We start from the raw sequence: 18,902 nt of genomic DNA, 5'->3' as shown, positions 1-18,902 counted from the left end.
ACGTCTTATAGCAATATATACCTTAACCATCGAAGATATTTCTTTTATGCCACAAAATTTCAACATTTGGCAAAACCAGGGCACAAGTCAAAGCAGCAAGTCAAACAGCACCAACATTTTCTTTTCACCCTTTGCAAAACAGGGTAAAATGTTTGATCACCCAAGATGGAAAAGTGTTGTATGTACAGAAAATAATGTTTCTTAAAAGTATGTGGATTATAAACAGTAAAATCCATACTACCCATCATTAAAATTGACACAGACAAATATGACAAGAAGTCTAAAAGAGGGTTTGGCTTTATCAACCCCAACTGCTATTTTGTTCTCTTCCAAATATGTAAAAATGCATTTGTCATTTCAAACCCCTCAAGGATTGTAATTAACAACAGTGTGTCATTTCTGAGCGCAAGGAACAATTCTTCTCCCTCACCGACCCTCGACTGTGTGCAAGGCAGGAGCCAAGACAGCGGATCACTTTGAAAATAAGGTGCATTCAAGCCAAACATTATTTGGCAAGCCTGAAAGAGTAAGCACATAAGAGGAGCCATGCTGGATCAGACCAAAGGCCTATCTAATCCAGCATTCTATCCTCAACACGGCAAACCAGATAGTCATGGGAAGCCCACAAGTAGGATATGAATGCAGCAGTACCCTCCTGCCCATGTTCCCCAGCAACTGGTGTACATAGGCATAATGCCCCTGATACTAGTGGTAGCATAGAACCATCATGACTAGTAGCCACTGAAAGCCTTGTCCTCCATGAGTTTGTCTAATCCCCTTGTAAAGCCAAGCTAGCAGCCATCACTTCATCTTTCCAAGAAATGCAATTTGCCTGTCCGATTTGGCAGGGAAGAAACCTGAGGAGTCACCCACATAAAAGAGCTCAATGAACAGAAGAACTGCCAAGCTGGATCAGACCAAGGTCCACCTAGTTCTGATTCCAAGAGCAGCTAGCCAGGTGCCCTTGGAAACTCACAAACAGGACATGGAAACAATGGTTTTTCCAGCTTTTTTTTATCGGCGGTATACTGCCTCTAAAAATGTAGATCGAAACATAGGAAGCTGCTATTTACCAGACTCAAAGCTATTTACCAGACTCGTCCACACAGCTCTGTCTTGTCGACCTTAACCAGCAGGGGCTCTCCAGGGATTCAGACAGGGGTCTTCCCCCAGCCCTAACTGGAGATTCCGGGAAGAACCTGGGACCTTCCGCATGCAAAGCATGCGCTCTACCTCTGAGCCAAAGCCTTTCCCCACTGCAGCCCTTCACTTGGCTATCATAGCTATTAGCTGTTGATTGGAAGGGCAGTTGCTCAGTGGTAGAGCACTTGCTTTGCATGCAGAAGGTACCAGGTTCAATTCCCAGCATCTCCAAGTAGGGCTGGAAAAAACCCTGCCTGAAACCCTGGAGAAACACTGCCAGTCAGTGACTGGGTTTGCACAACATGCTAACCCACACTGATGGTTGAGTGCGGGTTGCTGTTGAACCGTGGGTTGTTTGATGAACCGTGGATTAGCATGTTGTCCGAACCTAGGACATTCTCCGCTAGGTGAATTGTTAACCATGCAGTGTGGCTTATTTTTCTCAAACAAGCCACCTTGAGAACCCACACAAACATGGTTTGCTGTTGGGTTGTTCAGGGTGGTTAACAAGCTACATTGCATGGTTAACAAGCCACACTGTGGAAAATGTGCTGTGTTCAGACAACATGATAAACCGCCCTGTGGAAAACATCCTGCGTTCAGACAACACAATAACCCACGGTTCAACAACAACCCACATTCAACCACTGAGTGCTGGTTAGCATGTTGTGTGAGCAGCCCCAGTGTCGACAATACTGAGCTAGATGGACCCATGGTCTGACTCAGTATAGGGCAGCATCCCATGCCCGAATTGGCATCTCCTTCTCCATCAAACCTAGCAGTCATCATCACATCTCAAGAACAGGGTTTAAGTTCACTTTCTTTCCGTGTGGAAAAAGTGCTTCCTTTTGTCTGTGCTGAACCAACATCTACAACTCAGATGCCTCCAAGACAGGCTGTTAACAAGGGGGGAAATAGCTCTGCCCTACGCCCTCTCCCCATTGCAATTTCAAGATAAAGGCACAAAAAAGTACATTTCTGGCCGAGAGCACCTCTCTGCAAGTAAGCAGTCAAGAGAGCTATGGGCGGAAGGAAGGAGGGAGGCAGAATGCAGTTACTAAAAGGAAAGCGTTCTTTAAGAACAAGAGAACCCTAAGGGAATCCTGTTCAAAACGCAGGTCCGGCTCTGCAATTTGTGGGTGGATGCATGGATGGATGGATGGATGGTGTGTGTGTCTATGCACAAACACACACACCCTGGAGATATATCAAGAAAGGGACAAGGGCCCAGGGTAGTAGAGGGCAGAAACCATTCTGTACCTGTGCCTTGGCACAGCTCTGGCAGATTTCAGCTCTGGGGTGAGAGCCAGGCATTGGCTTACACTTCAGTTAAAATATACATGAAGGAAAGACAGCCAGGGAACCCGAGATGCCCTGCAAGGCCAGTCACTCCCAATCACACATTCTCCATCACGGTGAAGCTGTATCTGAGCCAAAAAGACACGGAGAGCCCAAGGAACACAGCGTCAGGGCACCTGCGACTTCTTTGCTTACCCTCTTGCCAAAGAGAAGGTTGGGGCAGTTCCAGGAGAGCAGCCCAAAAGGGAAGGCAAAGCCTGCCAGAGGGTCCCGCCCAACACACACACACACACACACACACACACACACACAGAGAGAGAGAGAGAGAGAAAGAGACATATTTTGGGTTATAGGCAACATTTTCTTGCTGTGCGATTGCCTGGGACACTGCTAGGCCTTTAAAAGATTCAGGGCCTAAAGCCACAGGACACAAATCTGCATAATTTATAGCTATATCTGCAAATTTAGAATTACTAGGATTTCTTTAAAGTACACAGGAGGCAAAGCCAGACTATCTATCTATCTGTTTGTCTGTCTGTCTGTCTGTCTGTCTACACTGCCCAATAGCTGAAGCTCTCTGGGCGGTTCACAAAAATTAAAACCAAAAAGCACAAGATAAAACAATATAAAATATAAAAGCATTAAAATCACAATATAACAATTTATTTTCTCATCCAAATAATCTCAAATAAAATAAATTCTTCAATTAATTTGCACCCTGACTGAGATCATCCCAAAGCAATGGGGAAAAGTTTTTTCTAAGCTAAATTGCCATACAGGGAAAAAGGGGGGGGGGGGAGGTTGCAGCATGTGGGGAGAGTTAACCCTCCCCTCTCCAGCTGCAATCTCCCCTTGAAAATTTCCCCCTGCATGGCAATTCAGTGGAGGGGGATGGGGGGAAAACCCTTCCATTGACACCAGTGGACATCCAGGGAAATAGAGTACTTCCCAGGGGCCCCTTAATCCTCAATGCGTAAATGGTGGCTGTGGGAAGGAGAAGGCATGTGATGCTTTAATGAGCTTCCACCGCGCATTAATGAACTTTAATGAGCTTCCACCGCACATTAAAAACGTGGTTGTTCAGGCAGGCATTTGGGGTGGGTTAGGGTATTTTTTATGATGTTTTTAATGTCAAATTTTATTGTTTTAACTGTTTTGTTGTTATACATCGCCCAGAGTGGCTGGGTGACCAGCCAGATGGGCGATTAATAAATTTAATAAATAAATAAATAAATAAATAAATAAATGTGCAGGAGCGTGTTTGATGAGGGTTCCACAAACATGCGCAACAGGTTGCCCGTGGCCACCGTATCCTTTCCACCAGCAAGTGCAGTGCAGAAGGGCACAGACTCATCCCCACAACCGTGCTGAGCTTTGAAGCCACCCAGAAAGCAGCAAGAATGTGTCTGCATCCGAAGCACAGAGGGACTGAAGGGAGGAGTCCCTGCACTTCTCCGAGCTGGAGCATTCTGCAAGCAGCAAGACACGCAGTAATTTCTTAAGAGGCTCCAAATCTTCAAGGATGAGCTTCACTGACTTGGAAGGATACAGGGTGGTCTTGTCTCCAACACCGTGCTCTCCTGAGCACGAATTCACCCGCACAAATTCACCCACATGATCAAATCAAGACCACTCCGTTGCGCAAGACTGAAAGCGGAAGATTCCAAGGGACATCATGCAAAAAGGCCTGCAGAGCAAATAGCTGTAGATCAGCCTTCCCCAACCGGGTGCCTTCCACGTGTGTTGGACTACAACTCCCATCATCCCAGCAAGCCTGGGCACCAACCTGGGGAAGGCTGTGCTAATAGAGAACCCTGCCACAGTCGCTAGCCAATCTGACCTAGATGAAAAATCTTGCCGTTGTTCAAGTTACTGCAACAAGGGCTGCACATCACACATTAGAGTGGTCTTGCCCAGATAGCATTTCCACAGGAAACTTTCCCAGCCCTACCTGGAGATGCTGGGCACTGAACCTGGTGCCTTCCGCACGAAAAGTGTGTGCTGTACTCTGTTCCCAAGCCAGGGCCCTTCCTCTGCTTTTTGCTTCAATGGCTTCCACTACTGGTCGAGGCAACCTCCCCCATGTGGCCCAACTCATCCATGAAACGTTGCCCAGATGTACCCTGTGCACAGATTCCGCTAGAGCCCATGGCTCTGCATCTGGAGGAGAGCATCCAAACAGGAAAGGAATGTCCTGCTTCAGAAACAATGGAAAGCTCAGAATGTGTCATTTGCTTGAGAAGCAGGGAGCTGAAGAGGGCAAGCAGAGAGCTTTGAACTGCTTGCTCGATAGGAAATTTTTTAAAATAAAATAAATAAAGGCAGCTATCTAATGCTGCATCAGATGCCTGCAATCCAGGGTTTGGGGTGACTCAGCCTTCTCTGCAACAGGGACAGCGGAGCGGGAGGGGTTTGTTCCTGTGCTTCTTATTGCTGCATTCCACACCAAGGGCCACAGAGCCACGCCTGGCCACCCTGTTCTTGCAGAGCTGCTGGGTGGAGCTCACGAACCACGTGCAAACCTTAGTCATCCAGTGGAAGAGGCCACTCTAAGGCGCCGCCTCCGTTTGGGCTTGGTCACTTCCCTGCCAGGGAGTTCCCAGAACCACAGCAACAGAAAATGGGGGGGGGGGGGCTGGGACAAGACCAGAACAGTCCCACCCCACCCCCGGTGATATTCAAAGCCCCTTCCCTTTTCATTTAAAATGCAGGAAGCTGCCTTATACTCACACCATTTGTCCATCTAGACCACTACTGTTCACTCCAGGGGTAGACTACAATTGCCTTAATCCCTGATCCCTGACCATGCTGGCTGGGGCTGATGGGAGTTATAGTCCAAAAGCACCTGGAGGGTACCGGCTTGCCTACGACCGGGTCTAATCTGATGGGCAGCATCTACCTGAAATCCTTTTTAAGCCAGCAATTTATTGAACCTGGGACCGTCTTCAGGCAAACCGGGTGCTTTACCTCAGTACTACAAGAAAAGGGAAATCTTTTACTGGTGGAAATATAAAAGGAAAGTCTAAGGAAAAGCATACACGTCCATATAAGGGGGTGGACGCACACACAGTAGCTGACCCAATTGCTCAGTAAGAAGAAATTGGAGGATTCTTGGTATTTATTTCAATTTTTAAATCAAATGTGAAAATGGATACGCTTCAAAAGTGCTTATGCATGTGATTCTGCATTGACTTTCCACGGTCTCTTCACTGCCCCTGAGCTGCCACCCCCGCCCCCCATCAAAGCATTTCTGGGTACGGGATTGGCAGCTCAGAAGAAAAGGGATGCCCTCAGTATCAAAACACACCTCCAATTTAGTATACCCCCACCACATGCTACCAACCAGTGGAGGCTGGTGGGTCCAATGTCAGCCGGGCAGTGAATTCGCTCCAGGTTTCCGTCAGAACCAGTCAGAACTCTAAAGGAGCTAACGCTCCTTTAGAGTTCTGACTGGTTCTGACGGAAACCCGGAGTGGATTCACTGCCCCACTGACATCGGAGCCGCCAGCCTCCCCTGCCACCAACAACACCCCAGCCCCAAGGTAGCCTCACCACTGACTCGATGTTCATTAGTTTTAGCTGTGCTCTCCAGATGTATTGGGCTACAACTCCCAGCATTCTCGGCCACTGGCTACGCTAGCTGCTGGGAGTCCAATTCCAAAATGTCTGGAGGACACCAGGTTGGGGAGGGCTAGGTTAACACACGTTTCTCATGCAGAAGACCCCAGGTTCGATCCTGCCTGAAACCCTAGACAGCTGTTGCCAGTCAGTGTACACAGTACTGAGCTAAATGGACCAAAGGTCTGACTAGGTATAAGGCAGCTTCCTATGCTCCTAAAGTTTCAAAACCAGTCACCCAAGGATGGTCTGTAGCCAAGGCAACAGGCTGGAGCATCTCCATAGAGGAAGCACCGCAGCTCAGTGGTGGAGCACACGCTTTGCATGCAAAAGTTCCCCGGCATCTCCAGGTAAGGCTGGGAAAGATCCCTGTCTGAAATGCCAGAAAGCTGCTGCCAGTCAGTGCAGACAATACTGAGCTAGATGGACTAATGAAGTAGTTTCCTATGCTCCTAAAGAGGGAAACTCTCACCCTTGCACCCAGTTTGATTGTGGTCTTGAGCTGGATCCCATCGAGAAGCACAAGTGGACTTTGCTCTTTTGTCCACGGGGGGGGGGGCTATTTGGAGGGACTGCTGCTGTACCTGAGCCCCTTCAGGGATGCTCACCCATCTCCCCACCAGTGGAGGCATTTTTAGGAATGGCCTGAAAAACAATCTGCTCCTCTGTATACCTCATGAGGCGGTCCCTAGAAGGATAATCTTCTCACAATAAAAGTGCTTTACAACTCTGATAATTCACTCATACTTCCAGAAAAGTGGCTAGAGAAGTTTCTCACAGCTCAGTTTTGATGGCATGAGGTACGGCTTGCCCTTGAGTTTGTGGCTAAAGAAGGGATTTGAACGCTGGTCCGGGCCTGGCCCTCTCTCTAAAGCAGGCACGTGTCTGAAAGAACCGACTGGGGGACGTCAGCAGGCCGCACAACCTGCAATTAGTGGGGACTCTGGATGGCGGACAGAGGAGAGCTGCGACAGGCCAGAGGTGGAGGCTAGAGCAGAGGTTGCCTGGCTACTTTGAGGTAGGGTGGCCATGTGTCCTATTTCACAGAGGACAGTCCTCTATTTGAAGGCATCCTCTGTTTGAAGAGCTGTCCTGTTTAAAGACAAAGAACTCTAAGATGGGAAAACTGCAGGGGCCTTAAAGCTGCCCATCCAGAGTTAGCATCTGGAGACCACCCTGAGCAAGCACACAGGTCAGAGTCTTCCCCACTAACATAAGTACATAAGAACATAAGAAGAGCTGTGCTGGATCAGACCAAGGGTCCATCTTGTTTAGCATTCTGTTCACACAGTGGCCAGCCAGCTGTCGGTCAGGAACCCACAAGCGGGACATGAGTGCAAGAGCACCCTCCTGCCCATGTTCCCCAGCAACTGGTGCACTTAAGCTTACTGCCTCTGGTACTGGAGGTAGCCCCTAGCCATCAGGACTAGGAGCCATTGATAGCCTTCTCCTCCAGGTATTTATCTAACCCCCCTTTTAAAGCCATCCAAAATGGAGGCCATCACTACATCTTGTGGTAGTGAATTCATAGTTTAACTATGCCCTGTGTGAGGGATAAAAGGATCTGTCCCGAATCTCCCACCAGTCAGCTTCATGGGACGACCCCAGGTTCTAGTATTCTGAGAGTGAGATGTATGCTGTTTAAATTATAGTAAGTATTTCTAAATATGCAGCTCTACAGCTATATGTTAACATGTGCAAATCTGTGTCCGCTTTTGCCCTCTTTGTGGGGTGAGGAGTTTCCCCTTAGGTAAGGGGTGTACCTTGGCTTTCTAACCTGTAAAGATGAGGTGGTTGAGAGATCAGTTCCACCAGAGACGGGTCCCAGATCTTGCCTTCCAACGCAGATTTTATCAGGATAGGCTTTCCCTCTTGCCTAGGATTCACCATCAGAATGGGTGAAAATAACACAGGCAGAGCAGCAGGCTGCCACCGCCGCCACCACCACCAACACCAGGCCTTCCCTGTGTTCTTCTGCCTGGCAGACCTCCAGTCCCTGCAGGACCAGGCCCCCAGGTACTGAGCCAGCTGTGCTGCTTCCACCTGCCCCTCCCTGGAAGGGCTACATAAGCTGGCTGGCTGAGGTGGCATGGGAGAGCCAGGGCCTGCAGGAGAAGCCACTACCACCAGGGAAGAGGTGCCACCGCTGCCAGGCCTTCCCCATGGACTTCTGCCTGGCATTATTTTTAAGGGAATTTTTTAGTTGTTTTTTTTAATTTCTGGGGGATTCTGTTGTGTTTTTAGGGGTGGGTAGCCTGCTTGATAGGCGGGAGTGAGGGGGCATGTGTCCACCTGATGGAGGCAGTGGGGGGAGTGTTGGGGGCCAGAAGATACCGAGGCTGGGCGGCAGGTGCTGGTGGAGTGCTAGGGGCAGGCCATGCCAGGTAAGGGGAACAAGGGAGAGATGTGTAGTATCTGTCCCCTGCTCCAGGCCTGTCCAGAGCCAAAGGATGGCTGGGGGAGACGTGACTCCACCTTCTGGCCTTCGTTTGCTGCTCTGCAATGCCAGGTCTGTTACCCAGAAAACCTCCCTCATCCATGACATGATCCTGGATGAGGGTGCAGACCTGGCATGTATTACGGAGACCTGGCTGGCCGAGGCTGCTGCTCCAACTCTTGCGGCCATGTGTCCAGCTGGATTTTCGTATGTACAGCAGCCAAGGGCTGGGGATCGGGGAGGGGGAGTGGCTGTTATCTGCCGAGAGTCCTTGGTCTTCACCAGATCCCCTCTCCGGGAGACCAAGGTTGCTGAGTGCATGTATTGGAGGTTGGGCCCAAAGGGCAGTCTGGGGGTTCTGCTTGTGTACCGTCCATCCCGCTGCATGACTGACTCCCTGGCCGAGGTGCTTGAGGTGGTCTCTGATGTGCGTGTACAGTCCCCTAACTTATTGGTGTTGGGGGACTTCAATGTACATTCGGAGGCCATCCTCACAGGAGCACCTTGGGACTTCATGGAGACCATGGCTTCCTGGGAGCTTCACAGACCTTGTGTTTGTTTCTGGAGAAGCGGGGAGTGATCTGGAAGTCGGGGGTATATCCACCACCCCCTTGTCATGGTCAGATCACTATCTGGTGACGTTAGACTTCTTGGTTCCACAACCCCTCCGCGGGGGTGGAGGACCCATTAAAATGGTCCGCCCCAGGCGTCTTATGGATCCAAATGGATTCCTGAACGCGCTTGGGGATTCTCTGGAGCACGCCAACAGCCATTCGGTCAAGACCCTGGTGGGTGGCTGGAATGCCGCAATCACTGGGGCATTAGATCAGATGGCTCCGAAACGCCCTCTCCCCCTGAACAGGGCTCGGACAGCACCATGGTTCAATCCACAGTTATGAGCTCTGAAACAGGAGGTGAGACGGGTAGAGCGCTGGTGGCAGAAGTCTCACTCCAAAGACGATCAGACATGGGCTAGAGCTGTATCGTCAGCCTATCACGTGGCAGTGAAGGCAGCAAAAAAGGAATATTATGCTGCCTCTATCGCATCTGTAGAGTGCTGTCCCAGGAGGCTGTTCCAAGTGGTCCGGAGCCTGGTCGGTCCAGTGGCTCCGGAACCACTGGAGCATTCTAAGCCCTCCTGTGAGGCCTTGGCAAGGCACTTTGCAGATAAAATTGATCGAATAAGGAGTGTTACTCCGCGTGCTGTGGATACAGTTAGTGAGCAAGAGGCAGTCTGTGGCAAACCGGTTTTGTGGGATCGGTTCCAGCTTCTTCCTTCTGATGAAGTGGACAAGGTGCTTTCATCTGTAAATGACCACCTGCTTACTTGATCCTTGCCCATCTTGGCTCATTATGGGCTGCAGAGAGAGACTGGGTGAGGGGATCAGGGTCATGGTGAATGTCTCCCTTGAGGAGGGAGTGATGCCATCAGCCCTCAAGGAGGCAGTGATAAGACCGCTCTTAAAGAAGCCCTCCTTGGATCCCCAAGTTCTGAACAACTTTTGCCCAGTCTCAAATCTGCCATTTTTGGGCAAAGTGATTGAGCAGGTGGTGGCAATGCAGTTGAAGGCACACTTGGAAGAAACCGATTATCTAGACCCATTTTAGTCGGGCTTCAGGCTTGGGCATGGGACAGAAACGGCCTTGGTCGCCTTGGTGGATGATATGAGGAGGGCTCTGGATAGGAGTGAATGCTGCTTCCTTGTTCTCCTCGACCTCTCAGCGGCTTTTGATACTGTTGACCATGGTATCCTCCTGGACCACCTGGAGGGGTTGGGCATTGGAGACACTGTATTGTGGTGGTTCCGGTCCTTCCTCTCCGGCAGGTACCAGAGGGTAGCAGTGGGAGAGGAGGTTTCGGACCCATCGCCACTCACTTGTGGGGTGCCACAGGGTTCCATCTTCTCCCCGATGCTATTTACCATCTATGTGAAGCCGCTGGGGGCTATCAGGAGGTTTGGGGTGCGGTGTCATCAGTATGCGGATGACACGTAGCTCTACCTCTCATTCAAATCTTCACCAAGGTTGGCCGTAGAATCCCTGTCCAAATGTCTGGAGACGGTGAGTGGCTGGATGGGGAGGAATAAGCTGAAGATGAATCCTGACAAGACCGAGGTACTTTTGGTGGGGGACAAGAGGAGGCTGGGGGATGTTGACCTGGTGTTGAATGGGGTATGGTTACCCTTGAAAGACCAGGTCCGCAGCCTGGGGGTCATTTTGGACTCCCAGCTGTCCATGGAGGCTCAGTTGTCAGCTGTGAGCTGGACAGCGCTGTATCAACTCCATCTGATACGGCAGCTGCGCCCCTTCCTTCCCGACCATCTGCTCCCATCTGTAGTACGTGCCCTGGTCTCCTCTCGTCTAGACCACTGCAATGCACTCTATGTGGGGTTACCCTTGAAGACAGTTCGGAAGCTGCAGCTGGTACAGAATACGGCGGCTCGCCTGATTAAAGGCAGCCGCCGGCAAGATCACATCACTCCAGTGCTGAAGGAGTTGCACTGGTTAGCAGTTGTTTTCTGGGCCAAATTCAAGGTGTTGGTTTTGACCTTTAAAACCCTATATGGTTCTGGCCCAGCTTATCTTAAGGAGCGCCTCCAGCAACACCAGACAGACTGCTTAACAAGATCAGCCTTGGCTGGCCTTCTCTCTGTCCCATCAACCAGGACAGCTAGACTGGTGGGGACGAGGGAGAGGGCCTTTTCTGTGGTGGCCCCCACTCTATGGAACTCCCTCCCTAAGGAACTCCGTCATGCTCCCTCTTTAATGAGCTTCCGCCGTTCATTAAAAACGTGGTTGTCCAGGCAGGCATTTGGGGTGGGTTAGGGCATTTTAGAAAACATTTTTATTGTAGAATTTTATTGTTTTAAACTGTTTTATTATATGTTGTACATCGCCCAGAGTGGCTGGGTGACCAGCCAGATGGGCGATTAATAAATTTAATAAATAAATAAAAGTAAGGCCGTTGGTACAGACAATTGCATCCAACTAGTAAGTGTTGGGAGAGCAGTGGGAGGTGCAGCCTGTAGTGGTAGCCGCTGTCGATCCTGAGAGGTGTCTACCGAAACGAGCGGGACAGTTGGCTGTTCATCCCAATTCAGAGAGGCAATGCATATGTAGCCACCTTACTTTGAGGAATGAGCTAAAAATACAAAGCACAAACTGGCAGAGGTCACACAGGCAGCTGGGTCATGGGAAGTAGGGTTGGCAGAGGTTGCAAAGATGGGTCTGTGGCTAGAACCACACAGCAACACGGATGCTTGCTGAAAAGGCGGTGTGCATGCACTCCAACTCTCCTCATTTACCAAGGACAGCCTGGCTTTTCTGGTCTCTCCCGCGGCAAATCCCTCCCACTATGTTTTGGCTACCCAAGGATGACTTTTTTAAAGTATTGCTAGCATGAAATGCTAAAGTTGTTATTCTCCCATGTTCAGTCTTCACCCCTTTGCTTCCCACTGCAGTCCCAATCCAGACCAGGATGCCCTGTATCTGGCACTTACTTTTTTAAAAGTCATTTGCACAATCGCAAATGGCCTGAATTTTTGTCTCGTTGAGTCTGACTGTGAGAGAGGTGGATGCATCTTGTCCCTAGAGCGCATGCACAGAGACACATGTGCAGGAACACTAAAAGGTACTATGCAACGCGCAGCCAGCCATTTCCCATGCTGCAGGCACCGAGATCGGCTTCTTGTTACACATCCCCATTTTCACACTGGGGGATACGGGCATGGCTTTGCACATACTACCTCTTGCCAACACTCCACAAGACAACTCCAGCCATACCAGGGTGGAAAGATACAATATTCAGACCCAGAATGTGCCAACGCAAAGGTCACCCCACCACCACCCAATAGCTTGGAATACCAAACGCTGGTGCAACTGGCTGAGAGGACTCTGCAAGGGCACTGCAGTCATCTCAGGGCACTTGACAGAGAATCAAATTAGCACCAAGGGAGCCTCCTTGAGAGAGAGGATGAGGAGGAGCGGTCACCAGCTCTGCTTCCTTAGCTGTCTTTATTGGCCTGTCTCCATATCCCAGACCTTCATCTGCCTCTTTCCAGACACTTTAAAGCCCACAATGACATATAGTCTGGTCCCCACATCCCCAGTTGAGCGAGTGAGGCTTCTACAGTGCCAGCATGGAATAGTGGTGAGAGTGTTGGACTGGGACTCGGGAGATCTGGGTTCTAGTCCCCACTCGGCCATGAAGCTCACTGGGTGACTTTGGGCCAGTCACTGACTCTCAGCCCAACCTTCCTCACAGGGTTGTTGTGAGGATAACATTGAGAGGAAGAGGATCATGTAAGCCACCTTGGGTTGCTTGCCAGAGGAAAAAGGGTGGGATATAAATGTAATAATAATAATTATAACAAAATATAGAAGTATCAACTTGGAGTAGCATCTAATTCCACTGTTACACCTCAGAAAGGGGAACTACTGCAGCCATTTCCTCCCCGCCCCCTCCACTTATAGACAGCAGAAGCAGAGGAATCCACAGGGAGTGTGGAAAACGGATTCCTAAACTTAAGAAATGCCCTCCTCCCCATCTAGACAAGCTGTGTTGGCCTAGATTCTAGGCTCTAGATGCATACGCCCAATCTGATTTCGGTGTGTTTACATACTCCCTCTCCGCCTTGATTCTGGACTCTCCTCCCTTTATTTCAGCAGCCTAGTCCAACCGCCTGGCAAGACACTTACTTGCTGCCCAGTGCCCAGGCTTTTTGCTACATCTCTAGTGAAGTTGCAGGGTGTTCTGATAAATACACACACACACACCTCGCTTATAATAAATTCAGTACCAAAACGGGTGGTGGTGGGTGTTGGTAGGGAAGGCTCAGTAGCCCACTGGGTTTGCCACTCCTCTTCTCTTTGCTCTTTCTTTCCCCGGCCATTGAGTCACCAGTGACTTGGCAAGAGCCACCAATACCCAAAAATAAGAAAACACACAGGCTTGTCTGAATTGGCTGCGTCCCAGGAGTGCTGTAGGGGACTCAGACATTAGTACAGCCCTCCCTGCTTAACCCACCTCATGCCAGTTCCATGATCTGGAGCAACCCTCAACCTGGTGCCCTCCAGAGACATTGGACTATACCTCCCATCATCTCCAGACAGCTACGCTGGCTGGCGGATGATGGGAGCTGTAGCCCAACACCTCTGGAGGGCACCAGGTTAGGAAAAGTTGATCTGAAGGATGGCCCCTTCCTACTTCCAAGCCATGTTCACATAGTCAGATCCTCCAGTGGATATCTGCCTCAAAGTAACAACCTTAGGAAATTAAAAAATGTTCAAGGGGGGATCTATCCCCCCTTTAACTGGATCTCCAATCCCACCTTTACTCTCAGTGATTTTTTTTTAAAATCCCACCTCTTTTTCACTCCTCTTAGGGTGCAATCCTATGCATGTTTAGATATTTAGTATGCTGGGAGGTGTAGGCCTTTTCTCTGTCTAAACATGCATAGGATTGCACCCTTATTCTGTAAAGCCACATCAAGCTTAAAGCCACTTCAGAGTGGCTACTCTTGAGTAAAGGATGGCAAAACCAACCCTCCAGTCGAGCTTTAGGCAAGTGTGGGAAAGAGTTTGACAGCCCCACCACCAACCAAAAAAACGCAGAACAAAGAGAAGTACTTCAAAACTTGAAATGTTGCAAATAACTGGCACAGCTGCCATAGAAACTCATGAGTTCCAAACAACTGTCATCTTTTAAAGCGCATGGCCACAGCCAAAGATAAAGACATTCTCCCCCACCCCAAAAAAACAACCCTGGAGTTTTCAAAGAAAGTGTAAGCCCAATGTCCCACATGATTTTAGCAAACAGGGCTCGAAAACGCTTGAGATAGAAAACAAAGTACAAATCCAAAAACAGAACCCCAATAGCCAATGGAGACAGGACATTACCCTTGTAGGAAGCAGAGACTGGAAGAAAACCACAAAAATCATGCACACAGCTTGTAAGAGGGAAGATTACGACAAACTTCACTGGCAGAGGAGCAAGAATTCCGTATCCCAATTTTGGGAGAAAGCATTCCTCCCCCCTGCTGCTGCCCCCCCCCCCAATTGCCAGGGGCAAAACTGAGCAGTAAACTGGAGGACCAGCCCCCAAACCTTTCCCTCAAAGCCACAGGGAAGTTGGATCTATTGTGGGGCTGCTCCCAACCCCCTTCCCTTCCAACTCCATCGTCTCATGAAACCCCAACCACGGATGCAAGAGCGGAACTAGGCCCACAAAGCCTTCTTTAAGCCCATCCCAGGCAGGGCCCCCATCCTGACCACCTTTTCAAACGAGGCTGCTAGGCTGATCTTGGGACGGCGCTTACAACAGCAACTGCCCCCACCGACCGAGGTGACCCACTCCCACCAAGGTCAGGAGAGAGGGGGGGGTGTCTCTCTCCTCCAGGGCTCGGTCGCCTCCCCGAAGCAGCTGTCGGAAGATGCCAATCTGGGGTTGGGTTGGGGAGAAGAGGGTTATTTATAAACCCCCACCTCCTTGTCAGGGCGGACGCCCCCTGCTGTTGGGGTGTGGAGCAACGGAAAGGAGGGGGTTCTGAGGGTCTGTGCCCTTGGCTGGAAGGAAACAGGATCCTCGACGTGGCCTCTCCCACCATCCCCCCCAGCACCTCACCCGCATGGGAGATGAGTTGAGGCTCAACATCCTTTGCATCCATCCATCCATCCATCCATCCCAGACTAGTCCCAAAGGCCCCTGCAAATTTCAGCCACATCCCTCCACGTTCATCCTCCCCCCCCCCCCGCATACACACACACACACACACACACAATGGCCAGGCGATGAGTTCATTGCGGGGGGGGGAGGAATAAGAGAATGGCTGTTCTACAACTTGGCTGTTCCCCAGCATAGATACCCCCCTCCCGTTCCCCACACTCCCAGATCTGGAGGGAAATGGGGTGGATACAAAGTCTGCCGTCTGTCTTCCCCTCCCTCTCTCCCACTTCAACGATTTGCAACATCATCCTCTAAAAAAGAGTCCTTCGCAGAGAGCAAATATTTACCTCGGCTATCAACCGGCTGTTGCTTCATCGCGACCGTGGCTTCCTCCGGCTCTTCCCTCTTCTCCATGGTGGCTTCTTTCTCGGAGCGAGGGAGGGCTGGCGGGCGGGCGGGTCGGTGGGCGTGATCCTCTCCTCTCCTCTCGATTCGGATTAAGCCCCCTCCCCCGCGAGCCTCCAATTTATTTATCTATTAAAAATCGAGGCGAATCGATCTTTTCCTCTTTCCCAAGAAATCAATCAAGGCCCTTCCTCTTTTCTCATTCCTCCGTGATTGCAGCTTTCATCGCAGTTTCCGGGGGTGGGCGAGGGGGAGGTGATTAAAAAAAATTTCTCAGGCTGAGAACTTTCTCCCCAATTAAAAAAAAACAACAACAAAAAACATACGATTTTTCGTTACTAAAAAACCAACGATAATGGGGAAAACGACCCCCGCCCCCCAACAAAAATCTTTTGTGCGTCTTTCCCCCCCCCCAATGCTACTAGGATCTGGAAGCCGGGAGGAGGGGGAGGGGGAACTTTCCAGCAAAGCAGGCTGGAAGGAAAGCAAAATATTTTTTTTAATTAAAAAAAACCCAGCACCCCCTCCCGGCACAGATCTTCCCCCGTCGTCCAGTTGCGGTAGCGGCTGATATTGCAAAGAGAGGCTCAACTATTGTATAGTCCCTGCCTCGTCTGGCCAGTCAAACTGGGAGCTACCACGGCCGGGGAGGGGGGACGGAATAGACTTGATTGGCACTCACTCCAACCCGCCGTCCAGCCAGGGTATAAAGGAAGATGGGTTGGGTGTCGAGGCCCTTTTGGAAATGGTTCAGGGGCCCTGGACACCGAGGCTGAAGAGGAGGGTTGGCATGTCCGGCTTGGCCCTCGCACACGCGCCCCTCGGTGGCTTCTGCCTCTTGGTCGCGCCCGGGAACATGTTGAGACTATGTTGGGAAAGTTGGATTCTTTGCCTAGCAGCTGAGAGGGTGACTCATTTAGCCAGAAAAAAGAAGGGGGGGGGTGCAAGACCGAGCCTGCTTGCTTGGAAAGGGGGGGGGGGTTTCCAACCTGATGTGGGCTTTGCAAGGGTATTGGGGCATGCGGGGTTTACCCCACATCCCTGTTTTTACCCATCATAATACCAAGTCTTAGCAGGGATCAGGAGGGGATTAGAGATTCCTGCTCTTGTTTCAGGTTCCCCTCAGTTCCAGGTCTTCAGTGAGTTCCCCTCCATGTCTCATGCTCTCCTCATCCTGGTCTGATGAGTAAGTAGGGTTGCCAGCTGTTATGCTCAAAAATATCTGGTTCCTTGAGCCAGGTGCCTCTAAGCATGTGCAGAGTGCCTTCCCCACTGTTTTTAAAAAGACACCCACAGGTACACTGTCTCTGATAATTGTGCAGAGTGCCTTTTATTTGGGAAAGGAACAGGTGTTTGTGTGTGTTTCTCATGAACTTACAAGGTACTTCTGAGCATCTGCACAGTATCCTTGCCCTCAGGTAGGAAGCGGGCTTTCAAATAAAGACAACTTCTTCTAGGTTGCGGTGGGGGACCTTTTTTGGCTTGAGGGCCACATTCCTTTCCGGGGAACAGTCCAGGGGTTGGGGGCTAGAAGTGGGCAGCCCTCCCCTCCCCCAATGGGCAGGGTAGACAGGGCCACCCCACACATTCTTTCACATACACATGCATTCTCACACATAAGTTTTCACATACAGACATCTGTTTTCACACATGCACATTATAAACATACATGCATACACGTGCACGCTCTCCCCACCACCGCCTTGAAAATGCCCCCTCCATGATGCAATCGGGGTTTTTTTTTTATGTCTCCCTTGTCACCAATAGAAGCTTTTGAAAAGCTTAATTGCAGCACGGGATGGTTTTTCGGGGGGGGGGGTGTCACAGCGTTTGCAGGGGGTAAGCCGCCCCTCCCCACAAATCTCTGTGCAGCAATTAGCCTTTAAAGCCTCCACTGGCATCAGCAGAGGCTTTTTGAAAGCCTAATAGCAGAGTTTCCCTGCCCCTGCTCTGTGCATGGTGCCCCATCCCTGGAACGGTAACATTGCTTAACTTCATTCATTGATTTCAGCTGAGTAGAATCAGATTGGCTTCAGAAATGGATATGAGCCTTTTAGGAAACAAAAATACAAATCACTATAATGACTCTGTCTTTCTGCTTCTATTTATACTTTACTCTCCTAGAAGACTTTAGGTAACATTATTATGAATTAATATATAATGTGCTTTGTTTTTTAAAATTAATTTTCCGCATTAATTCCAACATACAAACATTGCATTAATTAATAAAATCCTTTCAAAATGCTTTCATTGTTTTTACATACAAACTTGAATAATTTAAGTGTTGAAAGAAAGAAGTTTGAAATTAAAAACAACATTTATGAATCTTATGTTTGTGACACAGTGAAATATTTAAAAACCCGAAGAAGGTATCAAAGCTAAGGATTCAGTCCTATAGCCACTTACCTGGGAGTAAACCCTATTGAACTCAGTGGTACTTACTTCTGAGTAGACACTTGGAAATTGTGTGGTAAATCGGTTGCGTAGGCCATAGCCAGCTAAAAGATTTACAATGATTATTAAAATATTTGCTACTAAGCCTGTTTATTTTTACCAGATTAATCACCTCCCACGTTCTGTTCAACCATTCCTTTCTCTGTCGTCTCTGTTGTTTGTTCTAGCAACAAAACATGAAGTTATTAAAGTTATTTAGGACGCAATCCTATGCATGTTTAGACAGAAAAAATGCTGGCCGCGGAATGCTGGGAGTTGTAAGGCTTTTTCTGTCTAAACATGCATAGGATTGCACCTTTATAACCCTTTTTTTAAAAAACAAACTTCAACTTCTAATTGACTTCATTCATCCCCACAGCAGCCCTGTGAGGTAGGCTCTTAGTCTTCCCATGTTTTATTGCTCTGCCCACAACTGCCCAGTTAGCCCATTAATATGCTGTGGTTGTGTGCCATCCCCCAAATGCTCGTGGTCTAAGGTTGTATGGTCAAAAGAACAGAATGCAAAGTGGTTATCCCCTAATATTCTTTAACTCCCCTGCTAAAGATGGCCAGCGACGTAACAGCCTATCACACATGTTTGAGTAAAACCTTCTAGGTAAAATGAGGATTTTCACGCATGTGGGGATCGCACATGGAACTGGGGTGTGATGGATTAATTAGCAAAGAGTGTCTGGGTATAATGTTGTGTTTGTGGCATTAATCAAAGGGAAAGCCAAACCTGTATTCCATGACAAATCTCTTCCTCAACTCATCCTGAGGCTGGCTGAAATATATGAAAGGGGGGACCCCCTCATTCTTGCATTCCATCATTTGTGTGGCTTTAGCCAGGTCTCTGCTGACATGCTGCCCATTGTTCTGGGGTGGACGACGTCCCCCGTAAGA

The 18,902-nt window shown here is 49.5% G+C and overlaps 1 protein-coding gene across 4 annotated transcripts in view; it reads right to left on the bottom strand.

The window, feature by feature from the left end:
- The window catches only part of MAP7D1 (MAP7 domain containing 1), a 94,648-nt gene extending 79,058 nt beyond the window's left edge, over positions 1 to 15,590 (bottom strand). For all 4 annotated transcript variants that reach the window (XM_084816007.1, XM_084816008.1, XM_084816009.1 and 1 more), the window contains exon 1: positions 15,509 to 15,590. In XM_084816007.1, the coding sequence (XP_084672133.1) occupies positions 15,509 to 15,575 (67 nt within the window). In that variant the 5' untranslated portion in view covers positions 15,576 to 15,590. The remainder of the gene's footprint in view (positions 1 to 15,508) is intronic.
- Between the last annotated feature and the right edge of the window lie 3,312 nt (positions 15,591 to 18,902).

This window comes from Heloderma suspectum, chromosome 10 (assembly GCF_057233095.1).
Source record: "Heloderma suspectum isolate Gila_16-S chromosome 10, 16-S_ref, whole genome shotgun sequence".
Classification (NCBI taxonomy): Eukaryota; Metazoa; Chordata; class Lepidosauria; order Squamata; family Helodermatidae; genus Heloderma; species Heloderma suspectum.
Note: the sequence above shows the minus strand (reverse complement) of the source record. Positions and strands in the feature narration are given on the sequence as shown.